The sequence below is a fragment of the Pelodiscus sinensis genome, chromosome 6 (assembly GCF_052426305.1).
Source record: "Pelodiscus sinensis isolate ZL-2025 chromosome 6, ASM5242630v1, whole genome shotgun sequence".
NCBI classification, from domain to species: Eukaryota; Metazoa; Chordata; order Testudines; family Trionychidae; genus Pelodiscus; species Pelodiscus sinensis.
In genome coordinates, this window is record NC_143057.1 from 9,904,589 (window position 1) to 9,932,256 (window position 27,668).

Here is a 27,668-nt window from a genome sequence, read left to right on the forward strand (position 1 = left end):
TCCGCTGCTGGGAACGGAGCTGTGTAGCCAAAGCTCCCTAGATGCCGCCAGAGCCGGAACTGCATAGCTGGGGCTGGAGCTTCCTGGCTGCTACCAGGGCCAAAGTTGGGCGGCTGCTGCCAGACCCCTGCCACTGATTAGTTGTTGGGGTCAGATTTCCACACTGCACACTGCCTGCCCACCCCTGCCCGGGGCTCCCAGCTGAGTCACCAGCCCTCCTACTGCACTCCTGCCTCACAGCCAGACCTTCCTATAACTGGACTCTGTGGTCCAGGAACATCGGTGGTCCTACCAGATCATGAATGTTGCCAGAACAGAGAGTCCCAGTTAAGGGAGGTACATCCTCCACTATTTATTTCAAAATCTTTGTGTGTTTTCTAGGAAAAACAAAAAAACAACCACAAACACTTGTATTCTCAGTTTGAGTTTAGGAAACTGGTGCAACGACTTTTGAGTAATGGTTCATAAACATCTGTAGTTCTGCCTTTTGTTTCTCTATCCTGGCATTATGCCACCCCTCCACCTTGCCAGGGCTGCAGATGGTGCCAGGCTGAAGGTGGTAAAGATAAGGCATCGAGAGAAGGGGAGTTGGTGAACTGAGTCTTCCAGTGGCCTCATGGATAAGGCACCAGGCTCAGGGGGGTGGGTTCAAATCCCACCAGCCCTAGGAGTTGCTAGACACCCAACTTCCCACAGCTGTAGGTGAAGGTAGGCAGGATAAGGCATCAGGGGAAGGTGGTCTGTGACCTCATGGATTAGGCCTTTGGAGCTGTGGGGTTCACAGAAACACACAGGCTGCATCTAGATTGGCATGATTTTCTGGACAGGCTTTTAACGGAAAAGTTTTCCATTAAAAGCATTTACAGAACAGAGCGTCTAAATTGGCACGGATGCTTTTCCACAAAAGCACTTTTTGCGGAAAAGTGTCCGTGCTAATCTAGACGCGCTTTTGCGCAAAAAAAACCCCTGATCGCCATTTTCACGATCGGGGCTTTTTTTGCGCAAAACAAATCTCAGCTGTCTACACTGGCCCTTTTGCGCAAAAGGGACTTTTGCCGGAGCGGGAGCAGCATAGTATTTCCGCAAGAAGCACTGATTTCTTACAGCAGGACGTCAGTGCTTTTGCGGAAATTCAAGCGGCCAATGTAGACAGCTGGCAAGTTTTTCCGCAAAAACAGCTGATTTTCCGGAAAAACGGGCCAGTCCAGACACAGCCACAGAGCTCATTGCAGGGGAAGGCATCTAAATCCTGTTTAGGAAAATCCGTGTTCAGCGGGGGCCGGGGTGGAGGGATGGAAGGGGTTGAATGCAGTGTCTGCCAACACAACCACAGGCAATCCCTGGCCTGGCTTTCCAAGAGGAGGGGCAGCCCTGCCCCCCAAGGCCCGGCCAGGCAGGGCGCTGCCCCGGGTCTGATGCAGCGCACACGCGCCCTGGCGCGCCGGGCTCTGCTCAACCCCATCAGCTGAGCCCCCGCCCCAGCCAGCAGGGCCAGCTCCCCCCCTCCCCACCACGTGGGTGGAACGCAGCCCCAGCAGCGCCCTGTAGAACGCACGGTCGCTCCGCCCTCTTCCCGTTGCCAAGGCACAGGCCCCGCCCCCCCTCCACTTGCCGCGCGCTCGGAAGATGGCGCTGCGCCATCGAATCCCCGCCCGAGCGGCTCCTCCCCCTCGCCCGAGCTGATTGGCCACCAAAGGTCAAGCCGGGCTGGATTCCGCCCACGGGAGCGGCGAGGATGACGCATTTCAGGAGCACCCGGGAAACCAACGGGGCCGGGTGTGTCGCGCGCGCTACGCGTCATGAGCGGGTGAGTTCGACTGCTGCGGGGCAGCCCAAGCGCGCAGCTGAGGGAGGGGGGAACAGCCCGACTGGGCGGTGGGTCAGTCCAACGCTGCAGCGAGGGCGGGGGGAGAATCGAGCCTGAAATTGGGGGGGGGGGGGGGAAGAGTCTGACCCTGAGGGTAGAGCAGGGTGGGGTGGGGGGCAGGGGGGGGGGGGAGAGTCCATGCCTGCAGCGGGCTGGGGGGGTAGAGCAGGGTGGGGGGGGGGGGGAGTGTGCGTAGGGTGCAGAGTCCATGCCTGCAGCGGGCTGGGGGGGTGGGGGGAGAGCAGGGTGGGGAGGGGTGCAGCGGGGGGGGGGAGGGGGTGTAGAGCAGGGTGGTGTGGAGTTGGGGGGGGAGAGTCCATGCCTGCAGCGGGCTGGGGGGGGGGAGGGGGTGTGGAGCGGGGGGGGGAGGGGGTGTAGAGCAGGGTGGTGTGGAGTTGGGGGGGGAGAGTCCATGCCTGCAACGGGCTGGGGGGGTAGAGCAGGGTGGGGGGTGTGTGTGTGCGTAGGGTGCAGAGTCCATGCCTGCAGCGGGCTGAGGGGAGGGTAAAACAGGGTAATGTGGAGCTGCAGGGTAAAACTGGGGAGGTTCAACCTAGGGCCCCACCAGGCCAGCTCCAGCGCGGCTCTGCCCCATAGCAGTGTCTGGGCAGGGGCTAGGTCTGTGGGGGTGCCCCATAGCTGATCCTATGTGTAGGTGCCCCTGAACTCTCCTATTTTCCATAGTGTGGGTGTGCTCAGGTTGCCATGGGGTTAGGGGTCATGTGGGCTCTGGCCCTCAGGCACTGCCAGGACTGTTGAGACAAGAGTCCTGGCCTGGTTCTCTGGCAGCTGTGCATGGGCGCTGTGTTGGGAGGAGGGAACCTCTGTGAACCTGCCCTGGCATCTCCAGGCCAAGCATAACTAGTCTCCTCAGTCCCTCCTATACCTGGAGTCTCCGCCTCCTCCCCAAGCCTCTCTCCTTATCCTAGAGCAGGGATGGGCAAAAGGGCCTCCACAGGCTGAATCTGGCCCGCCAAGCAGATTGATCTGGCCCACGGAGGCCCTGCTGCTCTCCTGCCCCCAGGCCAATTAGGGTCTGGGGGCAGGTGGAAGCGCATGAAGTTTCCTCTGTCCTGCCAAAATTGTGCGGCTCGTGGCAGGTCGGGAGAAGACTTTGTGTACTCCCCTGTCCCCAACCCCTGATTGGCCTGGGGGTGCAAGGAGTGCACAAAGTTTCCTCCACCCTGCCTCCCGACCTGCAAGGAGCGTGTGGTGCTCTAGAAGTGTCACATGCTCCTGGCAGAGTGGGAGGAGGCTTCACGCAATCCCCTGCCCACAAACCCTGATTGGCCTGGGGGCAGGAGGGAGAGCGTGCGAATTCTCCTCCCACTGCCAAGCATGTGGGCACCTAGGGGGAACCTCTGGGAGGGGGAAAGGCATTTCCCCACCCATAGACCATGATTGGTTAGGGGGTGAGAAAGTATCCAGGCCCGCCCCTTCCGGTGCCACCCATGGACACTTCAAAGATTTCTGAAGTGGCCCCGGGGCAAAAAATGATTGCCCATCCCTGTCCTAGAGGCTTCCCCTCTGCAACAGGGCTGAACAAGCCTGCATCACCCTCCCATGACATGCCCTAGTATAAACAAGGCAACTACCTAATCTTGCTGCCACAGGCTGGTCTTTCCCATCCTTCCCCTCTGTATTTACCTTCCATTAGGCATGTTTGCATTAGTGTTTCATCCTAAAACATCATGTCATTGCCATCATCACAGGTAGCAACCAGAGGGAGATCAGGTGACAACTAGAATCATAGAGCTGGAAGAGACATCAGGAGATCAAGTCCAGCCCCCTGCCCAAGGCAGGACCAATCCCAACGAAATCAACCCGGCCAGGGCTTTTTCAAACCCAGACTTAAACACCTTTAGGGATGGAGAGTCCACCACCTCCCTAGGTAACCCATTCCAGTGCTTCACCACCCTCCTAGTGAAATAGTTTTTCCTAATTTCCAACCTAGACCTCCCCCACTGTAAATTGAGACCATTGCTCCTTGTTCTGCCATCCCTCACTACTGAGAACAGCCTCTCTCCATCCTCTTTGGAACCTCCCTTCAGGAAGTTGAAGGCTGCTGTCAAATCCCCCCTCACTCTTCTCTTCTGCAGACTAAACAAACCCAAATCCCTCAGTCTCTCCTCATAGATTATGCGCTCCAGCCCCCTAATCATTTTGGTCACCCTCTGCTAGACCCTCTCCAATGTGTCCCCATCCTTTCTATAGTGGGGGACACAGAATTGGACACAATACTCCAGGTGTGGCCTCACCAGAGCCGAATAAAGGGGAATAATCACTTCTCTAGATCTGCTGGCAATGCTCCTCCTAATGCACCCTAATATGCCATTTGCCTTCTTGGCTACAAGGGCACACTGTTGACTCATATCCAGCTTCTCATCCACTGTAAATCCGAGGTTCTTTTCTGCCGAACTGCTACTTAGCCATTCAGTCCCCAGCCTGTAACAATGCTTGGGATTCTTCCGTCCCAAGTGCAGACTCTGCACTTGTCCTTGTTGAACCTCATCAGATTTCTTTTGGCCCAATTCTCTAATCTGTCCAGGTCACCCTGGACCCTATCCAGCCTATATACCTCTCCCCTCATTTGAAAACTTGCTGATGGTGCAATCCATCCCCTCATCCAGGTCGTTAATAACAATGTTGAACAAAACTGGTCCTAGAACAGATCCTTGGGGTACTCGGGTAGAAACTGACCGCCAACCTGACATCGTGCCGTTGATCACTATTGGTTGGACCTGACAGTTTAGCTGTCTTTCTATCCACCTTAGAGTCCGTTTATCCAATCCATGCTCCCTTAACTTGCTGGAAAGCGTATTGTGGGAGACCGCTGAAATCAAGGTATATCACATCCACTGACTTTCCCATATCCAATTGGGTCTTAGCACCATACCATTGTAGCTAGTCCTGCTCTGAGTGGGATTAGACCATATGGATCAAGCTCTAAGGTTCAGTCTGTGCTAGCACTCCCACTATTGCCCCTCCCTCCCTTCCGCTCTGATGGAGCTGAACCAATGGCAGCAGTGTTAGGGAGAAAAGTCTAATGACATAATCTTAAGGTCTGCCCCTTCAGGTACTTATCTTCCAATAACAAATCACACAGTATCAGTCTTTAAAGTATAGATCAGATCCTGCAATATGTACAGGCTTATATACACTATGCCCATGTGTCAAAAGAGGAATTTGTATATCTTCTTCTGATCTCACTTTCAAAAGTGAGAGTAGTATAGATGCGTCTTTTTCGGCAAACCACCACCACCACCCCTTGTCAAAAAGCCGTTCTTCCTCAAAAAAGGAGGTTTACACAGCTTTTCAACAAAAGGGGCAGGGGGTTGCCCAAAAAGGTGCGTTTAAACTACTTTCAAAAGCTCTTCTTTTGAAACTGAAATTGGAAGATATGCAAATTCCTGCAGAATTTGCATATCCTCTTTCTACACTTTAGCGTAGTCTAGATAAGTCCTACATGTCTTATGGAACTCATTAGGAGGAAAATCAAGTCTGATATGACATGATTGAGTCAAAAAGTGATTGACTGTCTTAGGAATATAGTGAGTTGATTAGGGATTTAAATGGCTGTCTAAAACTTTGGAATCTTTCTAAAATGAGTTGTTAATAGAAAAGTGTATAAATGAAACATAGTGCCATGATTAATAATAATCCAAAATATACTCTTGGTGAACCTATTTTCCCTCAAGAAGGCGGTAGTGGAGAAACAAATTTGCAGATACTGGGCACTCTTGGTACCTGTCACAAAAAGACATACTGAGCATACTGTCTTGTGAAAGTCTCAGATTTCAAATAGCACTGGGTGAACCATAGAGAATTCAAGAATCTGATCAACTGTTGCATTAATTCAGAGTGACATTGTAACAACTGGTAACTATTGCCTTTTATAGCCCACATTGAAATAAAATCTGGCTCTCGTTCAAATAGTTAATATTTTATGCTGTGTCCATTTTTGCAGATTTTCATTAAATTGAGAAGTCTAACTGTAATTGGGTAAAATTCCTACTGAAAGTAGCAAGATGGCAGCAAACCCTCCAGGACAAGGTAATTTTTAAACTAGCTATTCTTTGTAGCTATTAAACTGCGGACTCTTTGCTTTCATTTTATTCTTTCATTGTTCAGGTCTGTTTATGGGGAAAAATTAGAGGTGACATTCTGATCCCATTGAAGTCACTGAGATCAGGATTTCATTCTATAAATATAATTTAAGTAGAAGCAATTTCTGTTGTGTTTTGAGTCAGGAATCCAGTTTCTAAGAAGGTAGATTAGAAAACACAGAAGCAAGATCTTAATAGGACTCGATTCCTTTTATTATTTTTAGGGGGAGGGAGGGACTAAGAGAAATACAAAATTACTAATTATACTGTAGTAGGAGCACCAGTTTAGTGCATGCTCTCTTAAACCCAAATCCCCAAAGAAAAACAAATTAAGATATTGTCAGCAGTGTAATCCCATATACTTAGGGCTGTGAACTTAAATTGTAATTGTTAAGGTTTTGCTAAACAGGTTTATTTTTAGTTTCATTGGAACACATTATAAAAGCACTCTTTTCTTAGGGTTCCAAAGGTGAGATGTGTAGGAAGACTGCAAAGCCAAATAGGACTATGAATACAAACCTTACTTTGGGGCTTTTATAAAATTGAACACATTTTGTATGGCTATAAATTTCCTTTAATAAAAGGAAAATCTTTTAATGCGGTGTACATTGTCCTTAGGAAGTGTTTACAGACCATTGTGCTACATGTTGAAAATAAGCTTTTAAATCAAGAAGCAAATAAACTGAATGCTTGGCAATAAATGGTAATCCATTCTTAACCGTTCTAGTAATAGGACTGGTGCTGATGATAAACTTATGGACAAAGAAGCTGTCTGTCTTGTGACCACATCATAGGATTTATTCTATAGTTGATCTTACTATAAGCATTAGTGTGATGGTAGCAACTCAAAGGTTGTGTTTTGAGAGAGTACTTTTCCTCTGGGCCCCACTTAGGCTACGTCTAGACTACATGCCTCTGTGGCCAGAGGCATGTAGATTAGGCTACCAGGCATAGGAAAATGAAGCGGCGATTTAAATAATCGCCGCTTCATTTAATTTTACATGGCTGCCGTGCTGAGCCGACAAACAGCTGATCAGCTGTTTGTCGGCTCAGCGCGGTAATCTGGACGCGCGGGTGTCGACATCAAAGACATTTGTCGACCACCCAGGTATGCCTCCTGGGATGAGGTTTACCTGGGTGGTCGACAAATGCCTTTGATGTCGACACCCGCGCATCCAGACTACCGCGCTGAGCCGACAAACAGCTGATCAGCTGTTTGTCGGCTCAGCGCGGCAGCCATGTAAAATTAAATGAAGCGGCGATTATTTAAATCGCCGCTTCATTTTCCTATGCCTGGTAGCCTAATCTACGTGCCTCTGGCGACAGAGGCATGTAGTCAAGATGTACCCTTAGAGAAATGGAAGAAAGACCTTCTGCCTATTTTTCTCACAGGACTAAATTTTGCCTATTGACCTGCAAAACAGAGCTCTGTAATTTAATATAAGATAAGCTTTTGAGGCACTCATGTTGGCCCAAAGTGTAGTTTTCAGTCTGCTGTTGGGTATGCTTCTATCTGCTATGTATTCACTTTTAAGTAGTACATATTTTTGGATTAAACTCTTTTTTTCTTTCCTGCTGACACATCCTCACCTAAAGGGTGCAGAGATTGACTACCACTCATTTTTAAACCAAGTGCAGCCTTATGGAACCGGTGAATCACTAAACCTACTTAAGCCACAATATAGTGTAAAGAAGAAAATGGTACTTTCTCTTGCTTTGGATGATGTAATCAAGAGGGAGTCATCTAGCGATTGTTCAAGTCTTCAGAGATCCAAATTCAAAACCTAACCCTGGAGGGCACTGGTAGATTTGACATTCCCAAGAGGACTTTATCCATAACCTAATGAATATAATTTGTTCATCTGTATGTGTGGTCATAGTCATGAGGGACAGATAAAATATTAATAATCCTTTAATAATTCAAGTGTAACTTAATGAGTTGCTAATTCATTTTACTTAACTAGTGCAGAACCTGCATGAAAACATATCAGAATGTAAATTGCAACCAAAAATGTTAGTGTCTGCTATATTTTGTGATTGCAGTAGTCACAATTAATGTATGAAAAATGGTGGAGTAATTACTTTGTCTTAAAACACAAAGTACATTGCATTAGTTATTAGGATTCTCCTATTTCAGATTTCTTCACAGAATGAGGATCATCATTGTGATACTTTGTATTTTGATGGAGAAATTAGTTTGAAACGTTCTTCCTGCTTAATTCAGAATAAGGAATTCAGTGGTGGAATATTTTTAAATGCACTGAGATTCAGTGTACATCTACATATGGATTCAAATGGCTCTGTTCTGAAACGATCACAAAAATGGCATCATGAGTTTTTATTTCTCAATTATTTTCCATATGTGCTTGGCTTACCAGAAAACCTTCTGACTACCAACCCTGCTACCTCAACCTGACTCTGTAAAGTGAAGCTGGCTCCCCATGAGCACCAGATCCACCTGCCCCCTCCCCCCCCCCCTTCCCCGCTTGCCCTGCTGCCTTTGATAGAGAGATCAGCAGCATGGAGAGTGATAGGGGATAGGCTGGAGCCAGTAGGCATGGGAAGCAGGTTAAGTCGGCTCTCCATGTGTGTCGGCTCCTGCAGACCCTTCTGTCCCCCACCCCCTTACTGCCTGCTACAGATGCAGCGGGAGGGGTATTGGGCTGACTAGATTAAAAGCCAACCTCCCTCCCTCCCACACACACACCCAAGCAGCAGCTCCCGAGTCCCACCTCTCCTCCCCCCTGCATTGCTGCGTCTATCAGACAGCAGTGTGGGAGAAGAGGGGCAGGGTAAGCTGCTGTGCAGCAGCCTCTGTCCATGGGGAGCTCAGACCCTTCCCTCCCACCGTGGACAGGGGCTGCTGCCACGACGTGCTACTGCTTCTGTGTCGGGCAGCAGGCAGCTGGTCTGTGTGGGGAGCTGGTTTTTAAACTGGCTTCCTTGGCAGACCAGCTCCAGCCTGGCACCGCACACTGCTGCCTCTGATACAGAGGCAGCAGTGCAGGGTGACGGGGGGGTTCCCCGGAATTGGGGCCAGAGGCACACTGGCTGCTGGCCCCACCCCAGGGACTATTGAATAGTCATGTAACTAAGATTTCATGCAGTTACACAACTATTCAATACACAACATCACATCCCTCGTGAGTATGACCCCCTACTAGGGATGTTAGAACGAGTAGTCAATAGTCGATTAGGCTTATCCGTTCATCTAGTTGACTGCTCACATTCCCTCCCCCACCCACCGCCTCTGCCTGTGCATCAGAGGCAGCAAGGTGCGGGTGGGGGAGCTGCCTTAAAAGCTTGCTCGCTCTTCCCCCCTCCCTGCACCAGCTCTGCAGTGCCACCTGCCCTTCCCCCTCCCCCCATGCTGCTCCCTCTTTGCTGGCACCTCCCTTCTACCCTGTGGAGAAGGGCTGCTGCCTCAAAGCAGCCTCTGTCTGTGGCAATGCCTGTGCTGGCTGCAGACAGATGCTGCTTCAGGGTAGCCTCCCTTACCCCCTCTCCCCAACTGCTTCTGTCCACAGGGAGTTCAGACCCGCCCCACAGACAGGTACTGCTGCCACCCTGTGCAGCTACCTCTGATACAGGGGCAAAAGGCAGCCAGTCCGCAAGGGGAGCTGGTTATTAAGCTGTCTCCCCCATGGACCAGCTCTCACTGGGCATCCCATGCTGCTACCTCTGATACAGAGGCAGAAGTGCGAAGCGGCAGAGGGCTCCCTGGGAGTGAGGCCAGATTGCAGTAGCTGCCGGCCCCAACCCCAGGGACTCCAGAATAGTCGACTAACTGCTAAAAATTCATGTGGTTAGTTGAATGTAATACTCAGGGCTCATCTAGACTATGCTAAAGTGTCGAAAGAGGATATGCAAATTCCATGGGAATTTGCATATCATCTGCTGATCTCGGTTTCGAAAGAGAAAGTAGTTTAGATGCAGCTTTTTTGGTGACCCTCCCCCCTTTTCAAAAAGCCACTCGTCCTCAAAAAATGAGGGTTATGCGGCTCACTCTCAGTGAAGTCTGCTTTTTGCTTCTCTGAAGTGGATTCTCATGCAATTCATGGTATGTTCCACATTTGTTTTGCAAATGAAAAATCACCCAAGTCACAGAATGATACTTGAAGTTACATAAGTAGCATATCTTAAAAGGGCAGCTTGGAGCTGTAAATCTCGTCCTAAGTTTTAGAGCCAGCTCTGCCACTGACTTTGTGTGCTCTTGGTCAGATCTTTTCATCTCACCGTCCCTGTCCGAGAAAGAGGGATAATACTACTTGCCCATCTACCCAGCAGGGATGTTCTAAGGTTGAATTACTTTTAAGTGTTGTAGACATTCTAAGTCAGTGGTCTCCAACCTTTTTACACCCAAGATCACTTTTTAAATCTCAGAACAGGCGAAGATCTACTGCCCCACCCCTTCCTTGAAGCCCCGCCTACATTACATGAGGAAATCTAATGTAAATGTACTGCGCAGGTGCACAGTTCAGAGAGGGCTCAAGAGCTACTCTTAGAGCCCCTGAGATCTACCGGTAGATCTACCGGTAGATCGCGATCTACTGGTTGGTGACCAGGGTTCTAAGTGCTATTCGAATGAAACTACTCAGATAGTGGAGGTGTGAATTGAAAGCTCTTCGTTAACGTTTTTGGTTTAAAGCTCTTTGTATTTGTGTGCTCAAATCAGGCCCATAGTGACAGTGGTAGTATACCACTTTGTATGACCACATTTTAGTATAGGAGTTATATAAAAGGCAGAACAGAAGAATTGCAGTATGGGATTGTTGTAGTTGTTTCATGTGTTGTGTTCAATTAAATGCTTTTATGCAAAGCTGTCTTCCTCTTCAGTGTTGCCAGATCTGATAAGAATGAATTCACAGCCGAGCCAGTTTCTTTCTAAATGGGACCTTTTCTGTGACTCTTATATAAATGTTTGCATATTGTTTCCCCACAGAACACTCTTCAATTACAATTATATTAATACTGTTTAATCAGATTAGTTATAATTTTAACTACTGAATCAAATCAATTAATGGACCGCAGCTTTGTCTGTCTTATTCCTTTCTTTTTGCTTTACCTAAATATCATTTCAGAGCAAATAATTGCTGTACTCACTTTCCCCATCACTCCAATACTCAAGTGTAAAGAGAAGAGATAGTAGATGTTGAAATTCTCAATTGGGATTCTCTGGTCTGGCAACATCCATGGTCCAGCATAGATGTTGCCAGACCAGAGAGTCCCTGTGGAAGGCCAGCGGGGCCAGCAGGGCAGTGGGCTGCCCGCAGCAAGCTAGTGGCATGTCAGCGGGGCTGTCCAGCAGGGTTGGGAGCCATGGCTGCCCAGCAGGTCCCAGAGCCCCAGCACAGCTTGCCCAGCTACCCTGCCAAGTGGCCACACCAGCAGGACGTGGAGAGCTGGTGTCCAGAAATGACCTCCCCTGGTCTGGCAAAATCCCTTCTCTGGGACCGGTCAGGTCCTGAGGGTGCCGGGCCAGGGAGGTCCAACCTGTAGTAGGACAAAGATCCCTGCTTTTCCCATGTAATATTTTCAGTATACAAACATTACCTTTCCAGTGGCAAGCATATTACTTAATTCATAATCCTTTCCCAGCATTTCAGTTGCAGTTTAAAACAATCTTTTCATGCTATGTCTCTAAAATTGATGCATGTAACCAATTTTGGTTATACTAATTATGTAAATTAATGCAAATTAGCTAAAGACAACACTGTGTCCCTTGTTTTACCCCCCCCCCCCCCCCACACACACACTACTCTATCTAGTATGTATTTGAAAGTGTTCCTCAGGTGTTGGGTGATTTCTCATTTTCTTGATTCCTGATCTTGCATTGGTCACCAAAAGCCTAAACAGTGTCAGAAAACAGCCTCATGTTTTGTGAATTAGGAATGAGACAGACACAAATCAGAGAACAGGCAGTAAGTTCTTGACAGTGGGTCCTTGTAGGGGGCCCAGCCTTGTGGTAGATAATTACCCTGTGACAGGGCCATGGAACACCAGTACCAGTTGAGGCTGGTCTTGTTCTTGACCTGCCATGTTGTCAACAAGCAGCGATGTTCTACTCATCAGCTGTGACTCGTATAGGGAATATTTGTTTGAAGACAGGAGTTGAAGAGTACTTGGCAGTGTGCAAGACATTTTTTCCTCCTTTCTCCATTTCTTCCCTCTCCTTCTCCCTCCCCCCTCCAAAAAAAACCCCTCCTTCTATTTTGCCTAAGATTAAACATAAAAGGCCACTTGGAAGCTCTACAAGTACACAATTTAGCTCTCTGCCTTCTAAACAAAGTTCACCAGCAAAATCCTATTATCCCTGTGATCTGCACTCACTGCCAGTAAAATTGCAGTGGAAGTTTCAAGTTGTGATTACCATCCACAGAGTCCTAAACAGCCTCCAAAACAATGCTTTTCCTTTTACCTGCCACACTACTTCCATTCCTCTGGAATGCATAAAACACCAGAGCAGAAGCAAGGAGCGGGAGGGGAGAGAACTGTTCTGAGTAACAAGCACTTGTCTCTGGTATTTAGCAATATTTGTGAAGTGTGAGTGACTACATTCAGAAATACCTGTAATATGCACCTTTTGGTCCCAGTATGCTTAGCTTGTTGTCGAGTTCTTCATCTCTGGACTTCTTAGACATCATGAGGCTGATAGTTTAAGGATGTGTTTCTTTTGTATCCATATAGTAGAGCCAGATACTATGGTGATGGGTATCCTATAAATACTTGCAAATAAATGATCAATAGTGGAAGATACTTACAACCTGACTGCCTTTGATGTATCAGAGTACATTTCAAGATGTACTCTGAAAGCCTTTTGAAAGAGTCAAACACAGACCAGTTGCATGTTAGGTTATAAGGTCCAGTAACGGCTGTTACTTGGATTAGGTCCGTGTTAATTTAATGTACACGTCAATAAACTTGAAATCCTGATGAGACACTTATCCCACTGAAGAAATAAGTATAACAAAGGAGACGTTATTTAAAAGCAAGGGAACATTTCTTAAAAACCTCTCTCTCAACAGCAGATGCTTCCAGAGCAGAATGAATTTTAAATGCAATCACTGCATGTGCTTATGGAGAATTAACAGAGGCAAATATTAAAATATAAATAAATTAAATGTAATAAAATACAAAGAGAAAATAGCACGCAAATGATTGTTTGCATATGGACCACCATAGTATGACTCAAGTAATCAAGAGAACAACGAACAGTAGACCTGGAGAGTTAGTGACTGATTTGGCAGGATAAGTGCTACCATCTTCTACTGCTGTTGTATTGAAATGACAGTAGAATGTTTCCATTCAGAAAGGGCAAAACGTGAAGTGACTTCTTTGTATTTTGAAGAAAGAAGGAGCAAAGTAAAAACTCCTTGAAAGAGCGCTATTTGGGGAGGGGTCCTTTTTCAGGCTAGAAACATTATATAGTAGCCCAGTGTCTGAGAGTCTGTAACGCCGAAATGCTGGCTGTTCCCTCTGGGCGGCACTGTTGCCTGAATCACATCCTTCACCTCATGCCGTGGCTCTCAACTGACTTTTGCGCCGCTCAGCCGGGCTGCCCCGGGGGAGCCCAAATGGCTGCTTGCTCCCCCACGGCGGCGCAGAAGTCAGCCAAGCGCCACGGTGGGAGGTGAAGGGGGCGGGGTGGTGACGTACACGCCCACGGGGTGGGGCCTGGACAAGCGTGCATCCCAGACAGAGGAGAGCAGAGAAGAGAAAGACAGAGAGAGAGGCAGAAGGCGGAGGAGAGCTGGGGGCGGAGGGAGGCAGTAGGAGGAGAGAGAGACCGGAGGCTCAGGAGAGACCTGAAAATCCCGTCTTATGACAGGCTAATTGGCTAGTTTCTAAAATAAGACAGAGGCTGAAATCTGTGCAGAGTGTGTCATTTTCATAGCTGTGTATTCCACAATTTTTGCTGCATATGGCACAATGGGCAGAAGAGTTGTGCCTCTCGATCTGATTATGTTCACCAGTGCTGATGTAGTTGGAATGTAACAATTTGTTGAACCCTTGAACTGGAATCTGTATATGAGCCTCATAACAGTCCCAGGCTCTGTCAACACTACCCCTCTTGTGCAAAAACATATGCAAATGAGGCGAAGCATGGAATATTGCTGTGCCTCATTTTCATAATTGAGGCTCCGTTTTTGCATAAGAGGCTTTTGCGCAAGAGCTGTTCTTCTGGAAATAAATGCGGAAGAACAGCTCTTGCTCAAGAGGGGGGTTTTTGCACACAAAGCCATGTAGACTGCTCCTTTTTGCGCAAAAGCCTCTTGCACAAAAACGGAGCCTCGATTATGCAAATGAGGCGCAACGATATTCCACACTTCCTCATTTGCATCTGTTTTTGCGGAAAAGGCTATAGTATAGACAGCCTCTGATTTGTATTGGTTCAAGCCTTTTAAAGCAGATATAAAATACATGAATAGTGGTGCCTAAAGATGGCAGCCACTTTAAGCATGTCTCAGTTTCCCTCCTTTATTCATTCTGCCTCCTGAAACCTTTCCTTGTGACAAAGATTCCCTTCTGCTTTCTGAGACCATTCAATGAACCAAGTAAGGTCAAAACTTTCTTTTTAGATCTATACAGTATCTTAATTGCAGTACTGTGATTACTAGTCACATCAAAACTCTGACTTTAATGGAAGCTTAATGGGGGTATAGAGAAAGCAAAAACATTTACAGCTGAGAGACTAGATGGATTGGAAAGACGAATACTGTCATGTCTAACTTTGTTGCAGATGGGCCTGATCGTCTACTCCTTATTTGAGTAAAACTCTCATTGTAGATCAGGAGTTCTACCCATCTCAGGTGTAAAGAATCAAGCTCTATGAATGCATGTGTTCGTTCATTGTCACATTTAAATTGCATATCCATTCACTTAAAAATCTGGTCAATTTAATTTGTCTTCTGACAGTATCAAAAAGTCAAATATTTAACAGATCCGCATCTTGGCTATAGCTCTAAAGCTAGTTCCTTAAAAGGCCTAACTAGAGATGATAGCTAATATTTTAAAATATATTAATATGTAGGATCTCTTTAGGAAGCCATTTCATGTTGTAAAATGAGAGGAAAAATAAAAAAAACCTCTATTTATTAATAGCCTTTCAGATTGGTGCAAATCTTTGAAGATTAGTATATTCATCATCATGTCATGTTGTGCAGCAACTTTAATTCCATATGGCTATAGGTGCCCCATGGAAAAAGGCAAATCTAATATTTTTCTGATTCTTACCAGGCTTTCAGAATAAAAATAGGGTTGCAATCCTGGCAGAACTAGACAAGGAGAAGAGAAAGCTACTTATGCAAAACCAGTCTTCCACAAATCACCCTGGAGCCAGGTACTTTATGTTCGTATACCTGTTTGGACAATACTCATACATCATAGAAAATCAAATATATTCTTTCCTTACAGGTAATCTGTAGATCTAATCAAAATACATATTAAAATTGTGTGTTGTATGTCCCCAGTAGCCAATGCAAGAATTATGTTTATATTTGTTTGTGGATTCTGAATCTTGACCTGCACACTTTCCACTTGAGAGAGAAATGGGAGTGCTTCACAACTGTTAAGCAAGCCTTCTTAAAAGAGCACGCTTCCAGAAAATGTTACTTACTAAACTAATATGCTATTTCTTGTGCTTCAAATGCACCCTTTTAAATCTAGATAATCTGGAATATTTAGGAGGATACAAAAAAGTACTTACCCTCCAGCTGTGTAAGTCTCCTGTTTAAGCACACGGGCTGTCTTGGAAAGTATAAAAAATTAAAATGTATAGGTCTGAAGCTTCTCAAAATATTGGGTAGTTAGTTATTTTAGGATACAGTGTTAAGTGGAAGAGACTTGAGGAAAAAATATTCATTTTATCTTCCCCTAATACAATAAATGAAAATATTCTATTCCATTTTTTTAAAGCACTGCAGTTTAGGTCTTTTTTTAAAAAAAAAAAAAAAACCTTCTATTCAGAGGTTCACTATTTAGCTCTAAGTATTCACATAGGTCTGAACAAGAAAACAGCGACTTCGAGACTTCCCTTCCCCCTCTCCCAGTTTAGAAGTATTTATCATGCAGCAACTCTAATTGTTTTAATGGGAGCTGTTGGACAATGAGATCTTTTAAAAATCTGACACTTAAGACATTAAAGGTCCCATCCTGCTTGCATCAAAATCAGGGGAAGCCAGATTGGACTCTGTGCTACACAGCATTAAGGAAAGGTAACATTTTGTTTGGTCTCATGCCTATTTTTCAAATTGAAACCTAGAATATTGTTGTTTGCCCACAGATCTGAGCGATCATTTTATATTCTGTAGCTTAACTATAGCAACAAAGGGTCTTCATCTGAGTCTTGTATCAATAGGAAACCCTTTTCCTATATGCAGAGTTCTGCAGCCATTCTGCCAAACCTCTGATCTTCCCATCATGAGGAATATGGACCCATGGTTAGTGCTATTGTTTTGTTGCATGTATTTTATCACTAAGACTATTTTAGGAAAGTCACTGGGTGGCAGTGGTGGAAAGGGCTATGAAATGTTAAACAACTCTGGCATGACACCAGTGTGTCTTGATTGACTGCAGTGGAGTTACACCAGGAAAAGGGAGCTCAGACTCCGGCTTCAGGTCTCTGTTAGGCTTCTGGGTTTAGCATGGCAATATTTGGTATTTTCAGTGAAATGGCTCTGCTGTTGAAAAAACACAATGGCACTTGTATATACGTAAACTGCCAAGTCACAGCTTTTAAAACAAAACAATCACCCGAATCCATTACACCCAGGATTCAATAGGGCAAAAATACAGCTTTGCTTATGGATAATAGATGATTCCTCCCATGTTTGTTACAGCATTGCGCTTGCAAGATCTTCGCTTAACAAGGATTTCCGGGACCATGCTGAGCAGCAGCACATAGCAGCACAGCAGAAAGCAGCATTGCAGGTGAGCAGTCAGACCCTCCTCAACTTGGTTTTAGTTCTGGTTTTTAACCCATGCCAAGAGCGGTTATTTGTGTAAGCTAGGGATGCTACATTTCGATTAATCAGCTAATCGAGTAGTTGGACTTTCCATTGACTGCTCAATTAGTCTTAAGAGGGGCACTTGCTATTCCACTGTGCCTCTGCCTTTGAAATGTACAAGAGCCACCTGCAGGAAAAGTGCAGGGGGACCGAAGCCTGGGGTTCTCGTACATTTCAAAGGGGGGGAGACAGCAGTCGGGACCAGCACGAGTGGGGATTGCTTCAGTTCCCGCTTGCACTGTTTCCCCCTGCGCCTCTGCCTCCCTTGGGCCCCCCTCTCCACGGAGACAGTGCTGGGGAGGAACTGGCTTTTAAGCCAGCTGCCCCCACTTCTGGCTCCTGCTCTCCCCTCCCTTTGCTCACACTCCCTCAGAGGCAGCATGGGAGTGAGGGGAGCAACTAGCTGAGTCGCTGCTTGGTCAACTAGTCGCTTGCATCCCTAGTGTAAACGTGTAATCGCTAAATTTTGTAGCAGTTATGTGCTTACACACAGGGGCAGGCAGGAGCCAGAGGCAGCAGCGTGGGGGGCAGGCAGTTTCATGGGAACCGGTATACACAGGGAGCAGGCTTGAAAGCTGCATGTACCAACTCCCACCTGCCTCCTTCCCCTTGCTGCTGTCTGAGGCAGCAGTGTGTGTGGGGAGGCAAGTGGCTGCATGGGGGCTCCCATGCACTGGCTCCCGCCTGTCTCTGCACCGCCCCCCCTCCCCCCCGATATGCTGCTGCCTCCATGGGAGACAGTGGAGGGAGAGGCAGCTCTGTGGGAGCCAGCATGCATGCCTGTCTGCCCCCCGCACTGCTGCCTCTGTATCAGCACACGTGCTGCCTCGCTCCAAGCGCTAGCTCCCGAGTTGCCCCGCCTCCTCCCCACACTGCCTCTGTGCGGGGGGGGGGGGGGGGGAAGAGAACAGGCAGCTCCATGGGAGTCGGCACACATGGGAAGCCAGCTTAAAAGTTGGCTCCCCACACACACCAGAGGCAGTGAGGGTGGGGTGCATGTAACCATGAGGGTTAACCTATAATGGATACATGTTAACATCCTTAGCCTTGTGCTGTCAGTGCTTAGGTGAAGTATCCTCATTTCCCCCCCTACATTTAACACTAATAAAATGCCAGCTCCTCCAGCATACTTCCAATCCTTGATTTCCGTGATACGTCAGTAGTGTAAGCCAACCTACTAAACTGCTGTTACACCATTACTTTGTTATAAAATACAAATTAAAAAACAAAACCGAATGTTAGCAACACAAATGAACTTAAGGGCAACATTCTAGCTGGCATCACAGGAAAAAAAGCCAAGATGGAGAGGAGGGGGAGATCTCTGGCCTTATCACTTTGACAGTCAGAAGTAGCTAAGGGGTTTGGGCTTTGACTAACCTGACCTTATAGGAACACTTGGTACTGCAAGAGGGCACGTACATTGCGGCCTGTGTTATGGCTTTTTAGATAGCTCTGACTTATGTATACAACAAGCATAGCCAAGAGTAGGGATCCTATACTGCCATTTCTCAACACATGGCTTTGTTACACATTTGGTTCCTGCATCCAAATCCAAACGAATAGGAGTAGGAATGGTCCACTGGAATACCAGTGGAACATTAGTAGCAGATGAATTCATCTGTTTTGGAAGTTTGATAAAGCGTATGGGTGGACAAATGTAAAATAAATGCAAAGCATGAAGTTTAAATCCTGAATTATTTTGGAGCTGTGGGAGTCAATGATTTAACAAGTGTTTCCTCTTTCCAGCATGCACATGCACATTCTTCAGGATACTTCATAACCCAAGACTCTGCATTTGGAAACCTTATTCTTCCTGTCCTACCTCGACTAGAGTCGGAATGAGGGGCTGTTATTTCTCAGAATGAAGGAGAGGGATATTTTGTCCACTATCGAAGCTGCCATCTTTCAGAACTACTGTGATGTGAAAAGATAGGAGGATAACAGTTTTAAAAACTGAGGGTTTCTTTAATATTTAACCTTTTGATTTAAAGGCTGTTTCATTTCTGGATTCATGTGTTTGTCTTCCATGGTTAAGTCCAGTTTCATCTGAAAACAGGAGCTGTAGGTTATTATAGAACTCACCATATTCTTCTTCAGTTTCTTCTTTGAAATGAGAGTCAGAATAACACTAGCTGCTCGACATATCACTCATACATTTTTTTTTTGTTCTGATTTTTTTTCCCGTCTTTCCTTCAGCTGGAAGGATAGATGGATGCCTCATGCAGAATTTGAGATGCTTTTCTAATCAGCATTTACAAAGTATCTGACAATAAGTATTACACTTGCCCTAAATGAAAGCAGACAAAGCCACCTTTGTCTATTCTAAGACAGACATGGATTCAGTGGTTACATCAGTCATTTCATTCACTGTGTGCGGGAACATTATTCATTCACTCTAATGGTTTTTGTGTTTAATCTTTTTAACCGTTTCCTGGTTTCCCAGGTAGTTGGTATTTTTGTGCGCCATTTTCTCAATCCTGTTTTATAATACATAAAATCTAATCTTAAATAAAAATTATCTTCCTCTTTTCTAGTGACATGCGGTGAAAATTCCCAAAGCATCTAAGTGTCATGAAACTTAGTACTTGAAGTTAGTTAGGCACTTTTGAAAATGTTACTTAAAAGATCAAAATCTGGCCAGTTCAGCAAGTCTATTGCTAGGATAAATTATTTTGGAAGCAAGAGTAATAATACTGAAATAAAGTCATTTATTTAGGAAGTGTCTATTAGTATAGTTCTACTGTCCTAGTTCTGCTGGACATTTTTTCCCATGTGCGAAGTGAGGATCTGGGCTTGGAATCAGCTGGTACATGCCCGTACACTGTACTGATGCTTATCTGTGTCTGAAATCTCAGCTTTCATTTTAAAAAGGTCAGTCACTAGTTACTGGTTGTAAAGAAGATTTACAAAAATGTGAACTGAGTATAAGTGATGTAGAGGCGAGTGGGCAGAGAGCAAGTAGCAATAGCTTAGACCCGTGGTCACTAAGCAGTAGCTCACGAGCTACCGGTCGCTCTCAGAGTAGCTCTTGAGCCCTCTCTGAACAGCGCGCATGCGCAGTACCTTTACATTAGATTTCCTCATTTGAGGAGCAGCTAACTCACCGAACACCACCAGCGGTGAGTAGATGCGAGGAATGGTGGAAGGTTGGGAGGGCTGAAAAACCCCAGCCAGCTGGGGTTCAGCCCAGAGGAGGCTGCCCCGCGCTCCAGCTGATCGGCGGCTTCCCTTGTGCATCAGCCCACGTGGAGCGTGGTGCACCCGGGCTGAGCGCCATGGCCAGCTGGCCGGGCAGCCGCTTCTGTTCCTGCCCGCTGGCTGTCCTGCGCTCAGCCCAGGGAGGCTACACCTAGCTCCAGCTGTGCTGGAGCAAGCTTCCCGGGCTTAGCACAGGACAGCCGGCGGGCGGGAACAGAAGTGGCTGCCCAGCCAGCTGGCCATGGCGCTCCATGTGGGCTGGTGCACAAGGGAAGCCGCCGATCAGCTGGAGTGTGGGGCAGCCTCCTCCTCCAGCTGGCCGGGCAGCCGCTTCTGTTTCCGCCTGCCGGCTGTCCTGCCCCGGGGCAAGTTGGCCCGGGGCAGGCGCGTTCGGGGCTTCCCTGCGCCGTGTGGGGTCGGCCCCGGGGCAGGCATGGGCTGCTTTCCCTGGGAGGAGGGGAGAATCCTGGGAGGAGGGAGATGCAGGGGACTCTCCGCCTCCATTGGCACCCCACGCCCCGGCCCCAGCCACAGTACTCTGTCCCCATTCCTATCCCCACTCCCTGAACTCTGTCCCCACTCCCCGAACTCTGTCCCCTGCTGCAGAACCCTGTCCTCTCGCCTCCCAGCACCCTGCTCCCTCTCCCCTGCCCCTAGCCGCAGATCTGTCCCCACAAAATGTATAATTATAAATGCTTCATTTTCTATTTAAATAGCATGAATTAAAAAAGCCCATGTATTTCATAAACACCTGATTTTAATTTTATGTATCGCATAATTTAAAAATAAACTGTTTATCAGAGTGTAAGTAAGGGCTGAGGATAGCAAGTGATGGACAGGAGAATAGAGAGGGCGGGGCTTCAAGGAAGGGGCGGGGCTTCAAGGAAGGGGCGGGGCGGTAGATCTTCACCTGTTCTGAGATTTAAAAAGTGATCTTGGGTGTAAAAAGGTTGGAGACCACTGGCTTAGACCTACCCCATTCATCTCACTGAGGGGTTAATTCAGGTGCCCAAATCTCAAATGTTAGGTTTCATTATTCCTGTCTGGGGAAGAAGAGGAAGGGTTGCCCATCTGCACCACTTATAGTGAGTGCCACTCAAGCTGATGCCATAAGAGAGGGATGTTTTAAAAATACCAACACTTAATTTAACTTCATAAAGAAGGAGCCTAGCCAAGAGACCCAGCACAAACGGTGTGGATATTGAATCTGAAGCCAGGCTCAGGGAGCCTAGTGGAATTCAGCTATACGGTCATATTTTGAATAGCTGTATAACCTACTATTAGCATACTCTCACTTTGATTTGAATATGTGGGGTTTATTCTACAGGCAGAACTTTGAAGAATCTCTCACCACTCCCATTGGTGGTGATAGCTGTTATATGACACTGAATCTTTAAAAACTTGCTTTACTTGATAAATTTAAGCTTCCAGCTCCTGTCCCACAATGGCTGTGGGATTTTGAAACAGTTGGCATTACATAAATGAATCTCAGCACTCAGAAGAGCAGATATTTCACAACACATGGCTCAAACTGTAGAACCTTAGAGGCAGCACTAGACACCAGCTATTCAGGAGTGTAAACCCAGGAGGTGGATTTTAACTTGATAGTTATGGGGAGGGGGGTTGTGGATCAGGAGAAGACTGGTCTGTCCCAGGCATTAACTTCTCAATATATAAGAAGAACTGAGACAACTTTTCAGTGGTTTCATAGTCTGCAGAATATAAGTGGTACAAGCACCAGACCAGGCAAGACCCTCATCTTGTCTATATCTGCAGAGGTCCAGTGACGGCGACGGAACAATGCCCGTTTATGTGGCTGGATCTGAAGCCCAACATGTTGAGGGATAGCAATGGATTAGCTAGTTACTGCAGGATTTGCAATAGGAGAAAGAGAAACTAGGCTCAAAGGAGGAAGAATTTAAAAAAAATATTAAAATGTGAAGCATCTGGAAGGGTATTTTTAAGCTGTAATGCTTATAACTGTTCTGTGTAATTGTAAGGGACTTGGTAATACATCTAGGCATAATTAACTGTCAGTGATACAAATAGTGTATGTGGAAGCTTCTGTCTGTGAAACCAGAGTCTAGCAATTAGTGTCACATGCTTCAATTTGTCTTACCACACTTACCTTTTCTTTTCCACTATTAATCAGCATTAAGCTAATTCATACATCACTTACTCAGTCATGTAAGCAGCAGCCTCTCCTACTGAAATTGAATGTTCAAATTCAAATGATTAACAGTTGTAATCACCCCTACCGTTACCACGTGCTAGGGTTTCTTCATACGGTGCCTCTCCACCTGAGAAAAATCTAATGCCCAACCTTCTGATAGCCAATGCTGTGACCCCCTGTGTATCCATGTTTCAACTAGCACATGCTTCTGTATTTAAACATACCTAGAACAATGCTATCTACACAAGAGCCACGTTAATCAAATCTCGACAAGACCAACTGCCCGCCTAGATGCCCAGGACAGATTCTGACCTCCTGTGGATATAAATGGACAGTAAGACAATGGCATTACTTCAGATTTGCTCTAGATCAGATTCTTGGTCATAGTATTTATGAAAACGGGAAGAAAGGGAGCAATGGGACCCATCATTTAAGAAGCAAATGCATTTCCATGTCTGAGTGACTTCTACACAACAGTCCCCCACTGTTAACAAAAAAAACCCCAAAACTGTAGGATGTTTTTTGGCTGAAAGCAAGAGCAAAGACATGCTCCCCAGCTCTGCTGCACCAGGAGATGGGGAAAGAAGGTGAGGGAGAGAGAAGTGCGTATTATCTTTGTAATGGAATGGTTTTTACAAAGTGCTAAGCCTGATGATACCACTTGCATTTCAAGGCTGTACACAGCAGAGCCCATTGCAATCTGAAGCATCTTGACTCAAAGAAAAAAAGAAAAAAATCTCAGAATTAGCCTCCCAGAAGTTGCTAATGAAAAGTAACAAGAGGGTTGCTGCAACTTTTAGGCTATTTACATTGGGGGTCTTCCATAGTTTAGCTATTATGTATTTTCAATACCTGTGTTTTGTCACCCACGGCCCTGGGGTCAAAGAGACATCTCATGTACCACTATCCCTTCCTCCCCTCACAGTACCATTGTGAGCCTTGGCAGTGTGGCTGGAACCTGTTCAGCCAAGTTTTCCTCTCTCAGGGCCAGAGTCCCGTGTGCATTGACAGATCTCCATCAACAGCGCTATATTGCTGTAAACCAGGTGAAGATCTATCCCTCTGGGCTCTGCTGCTTGCTCAGTGCACTTCTTGCATAGAAATGTTTATACCACAACAAAACAACCCCTCTCATTCAACCTGATGTGATATGCGGAAAATAGCTGCCTAATGCTCCCTTCATGCTTCTCTTCGGAAACGCAGTTTGATCAAGTCCACCTCTAATACAGGTAAGTAATACCAGGTTAGCCTTACACAAAGGGAAATGTAGTGCGGGGGGGGGGGGGGGATGAGGAGGGAGAAGGAAATCATTATTCTTCCGAGCAAAGCTCAGATTTATTTTCACGTTAACGTGGGATTAACTCGATGGTGCTCAGAGCACAAATAAGGTTTAAGAAGCCTTGCCAAGCCAGTAGAGTGTGGGGCCACCTACCCAGTTCTGGCTCTTAGCCATGCTGTTCCCTTTGATGTAATCATGAAGAGGTTTCTTGTACTGAAGTGCTGATCGTTGACTTCAGTGAGGCCAGGATTTCACCCCATGTCTTAAAGTTGAGGATACTGACAGCAGGCCAGCTACTAGAGGAACCTGAGCCAACACTAACGGAAAAGCTTGCAGAAGTAAGGGCATCTTGCATTGCCAAGTCACAGAAAAGCCCAGCTTTCTGTCCTTGCTTGCCTTTGCTCCTGCACTACATCAGGCACCAGAGACAACTGCTGGGGAAAGACCAGTTACTCTAGCAGGATGAAACATGGAACCAGAGGGGATGAGAGGCAGTAGAAGCTCATCTGTGCTCCACTCCCAGGGTACGTCTACACTACAGAGTTGTGTCAGGAGAACGGCCACTTTTCTGACAAAACCCGAGTTATGTCCACACTGCAATCGTGTTCGTCCACGCTACAATCGTGTTCTTCCGAAAGTAAATTGAAAGAACGGAGGGTTTTTTCCAGCGTTGGTAAACCTCTTTTCTATGAGGAAGAGGCCTTTTCCCCAAAGAGCTCTTTTGGAAAAGGCATGTGTGGAAGGGGAAAAGGGAGTTTTCGAAAGAAGAGGAGGAAAGAGGAAAAAGCACAGGTACCCTGGTGGCCACTCCATCCTTAGCAATCACAGCTGAAATGCAAGATAACATCCACACTGAATGGATGCTGTCTTTTGAAAAAGTAGATCGCTTTTTTGATGAGCTTTTGTGAATGGATACACTCTTTCGGAAGAAGTTTTTTCAGAAGATCTCTTCCGAAAAATGATTCTTCCGAAAGAAGCCTGCAGTCTAGACGTAGCCTCATTTATGGTAGCTGCATCCAGGTGTGACATGCCTGCCCAGAAAAAGCCACTTGCTAAAATTAACTTTCATGTCCACAAGACGTTCTTCCTCATTGGCACAGGCTGCATGCCCTTAAAAAAATATCCTGAGAGCTGGGGGAGTACCTGCTATGTGTGCTGAACACACTGCAAGGAACTCCTGACAACTTCTGCCATTAACAGTATGGTTGGGACTGTGCCAGATATTTCAGAGGACTCTATGGAGACAGAATAGAGCCTCCAGTCTCCAGCGAGGTCCTATACTGAATAAGGCCAGACAAGACAAGCCGCTGATGGCATTGAAGGCTAAAGTCACGGACCTTATAATTGCTTCTCCTGTACTAGTGCCTCGCAGAAGGCAGAGACATGCTTACTGCATGGGTAGCTCCCCCTCTCCTGAAAACAATTCCCTTGTTCTTATATGGATGCAGAAATGCAGTGGGTCTATGGATCATCTGGGCAAAAGCTAAATGAGGAGCAGGAAGTGCCACCCCTTTGTTGTGATGGCTTGGAGACCACATAAGCACTCTTAATTTATAAGAACATAAGAACGGCCATACTGGGTCAGACCAAAGGTCCATCCAGCCTAGTACCCTGTCTGCTGCCAGTGACCAATGCCAGGTGCCCCAGAAAGAATGAACCGAACAGGTACTGATCAAGCGATCTCTCTCCTGCCATCCATCTCCACCCTCTGACAGAGGCTAGGGACACCGTTCCTTACCCATCCTGCCTAATAGCCATTAATGGACTTAACCTCCATGAATTTATCTAGTTCTCTTTTAAACCCTGTTATAATTCTAGCCTTCACAACCTCCTTAGGCAAGGAGTTCCACAGATTGACTATGTGCTGTGTGAAGAAGAACTTCCTTTTGTTTGTTTTAAACCTGCTGCCTGTTAATTTAATTTGGTGGCCCCTGCTGCCCATTAGTTTCATTTGGGGACACTGAAGGTGAGGAATGCCTTTCCCCCCAGCGGGAAGATCCCAGTCATCCAGAGTACAGAATAAATCAACATGCTGGAGACAGAGCACTGCACGAATTCAAAATTTGTATCTGCATCCACAAAAATGAGTCACAGATCTCCGCATTGACATCTGTGGATGCGGATACCTGTGGCTATAAAGTGGATAGCAGCAAATCTGCAGGGTTCTAGATACAAAATGAGCCACAGATATCCACATCTATACTGGCAGATGCCCGCAGATATCCACAGATTTGCAGGGCCCTACTGATACATGTTCCACTAAAGCTTGCTGAAAATCCTGTGACCGTTTCTAGTAAACCCATCACATCTGTAAAGTTGGCTGACTAATAAGCTGTGAAACACCTGTGTTGCCAATGGGAAATCCTTCGCCCAGCAGCCGTGTACATTACAGAGTTTCTGTGACAACCAGTGAAGGCCATTTGAAGACTACTAGGCTAAGCAGATTTCACACACAGCCAGGAAATAAACCCAATCCGTTACCATGAAGCGCAGTAATCTGGATGCTTGTGTGGCAGCAGATGCTGCCATTGGCATGGAGGGTTTGTCAACTGCTGCTTGTAAGTAAGAATCAGTTGTGGGAAGCTAGCTTGATCTCATCCCGGGGTTATATTAAGTCATTTAAAAAAAATAAATGAAAGACCTGTGAGCCTGTACGTGGGTTAGTGACCAATGGTGAGAGGGACTCATTCCCATCACAGAAATGCTTTGCCACTATTAATAAATAATAATAATGATCAATACCTGTCATTGATGCAGCCTCTTCAGAGACTCTCATTGCAACTCTCTTATCCCCATGTTACCAGCAAGGACGCAAAGTCAGAGATCACATGGCACCCGCAAGGTTGCACAGCAAGTCCGTAGCAGAGAGAATTTTAGAACCCAGGAGCGTCTCCTATCTATGGGCTATTCCATCTCCTCCTCCTCCAGCTCTTCCCGGCAGTCCATTTCATGCTTAAGGTGTCACCTCCCTGCTACAGGCTAGAAAACTGGCGGGTCCTTTGTTTTCTCTGCTTCTTACCTCTGGTGCCAGGAGACAGTTATATTTTGTGCTCATCTTGAGGCACTCAAGAAAAGCAGAGAGCAGAGCCTGCGGCTCTGATGGTTGAGGGGTGGGCTAGGGAGGATGGTACCACAGGGGCACGCTGCCCCCAGTGCTAGCGCGGATGAGGTAGCTGCTGCATGAGGACACTGCAATGCCAGCTGGGTTGAGACAATCCAGCAGTGAAATTCTGCCTGCCTCACTTGTAATGTATGCGGTAGCAGCGCACTGGTGCCCTCTCTTGGTTGGGTCATGTCAGACCACGGTCGGCCGGTGGCCATTTGCTAGAGGTACAACGAGGTGGGTCAGCGCCTGTGTAGTCAGAGCAGCCCTCAGTTCCACGTGCCAGTGGGTGCCTTATTCAGCCAGGTGTGTGTTGGCAGCCACATGGAGCAGCACAGGGCCTAGGAAGTGCTCAGGGTGACCGGGTCTCACATCCTGCCCTCACCGACGGTTCATCAGGCCCCGGGAACCAGAACGGCCATGACTGCACTGCACACAGCTGGCTGACATGTCGCTGAACATCCTCTGCAAGCACCAGGTGGTTGTCACCTTATCCAGATTAAGACATATTGTACCGGTCTGGCCTTCAGCAAGACAGCTCTGCCTACAACCAGGGCCCTCGCTGGCTCCCTACGCTCCTCAGACTAGCTCCTGAATGCCCTGCAGCCCTGCTGGGCTTTGCCCCTCTCATTTCACCCTATATTTCAGCACTGCTGCCTCTTCAGAGCCTTGAACTGGGCTGTACCAAAGTAGAATGCCTGGGGCAGGAACCATTTGGCTCTGTGTTTGCATGAGGCCAAGCATAATGGAGACCCAGTGTAGGCCTGAGTCTCCCAGTCATTACAGCGATACCAACAATTAATGCTTCTAGCCTGACATGTATTTGTGTGTGGCATCAAATGACATCTCAGGGAGCCGTGGCAGACAGTTTGGCCACACAGCGGCTGCCTTGCGTGCCCTCGGTCTCTTTGTCTTGTTCTTGGATGGCAAGCTCTT

At 46.8% G+C, this 27,668-nt stretch overlaps 1 protein-coding gene across 5 annotated transcripts; it reads left to right on the forward strand.

Annotated features, from left to right (window-relative positions):
• The first annotated feature begins 1,616 nt into the window (after positions 1-1,616).
• INIP (INTS3 and NABP interacting protein) lies at positions 1,617-19,516 on the forward strand. 5 transcript variants are annotated; one of them, XM_075931408.2, is made up of 6 exons: positions 1,617-1,807; positions 5,835-5,920; positions 15,211-15,313; positions 16,353-16,412; positions 16,812-16,902; positions 18,726-19,516. In XM_075931408.2, exons 2-6 carry the CDS (start codon positions 5,896-5,898, stop codon positions 18,819-18,821), a joined length of 375 nt encoding a protein of 124 aa, XP_075787523.1. In that variant the 5' UTR covers positions 1,617-1,807; positions 5,835-5,895; the 3' UTR covers positions 18,822-19,516. The 5 variants fall into 5 exon arrangements, with proteins under 5 accessions (XP_075787523.1, XP_075787527.1, XP_075787524.1 ...); XM_075931409.2 differs by lacking the exon at positions 1,617-1,807 and adding an exon at positions 1,817-1,875; XM_075931411.2 differs by lacking the exon at positions 1,617-1,807 and adding an exon at positions 1,834-1,879.
• The last annotated feature ends 8,152 nt before the right edge of the window (positions 19,517-27,668 follow it).

Coding starts and splice junctions, on each gene's coding strand:
- INIP (XM_075931408.2), top strand. CDS start 5,896: ATGGCAGCAAACCCTCCAGGACAAG. Junction 15,314..16,352: donor ACAAATCACCCTGGAGCCAG/GTACTTTATGTT, acceptor TCCTATATGCAG/AGTTCTGCAGCCATTCTGCC. Junction 16,903..18,725: donor AGCAGAAAGCAGCATTGCAG/GTGAGCAGTCAG, acceptor TCCTCTTTCCAG/CATGCACATGCACATTCTTC.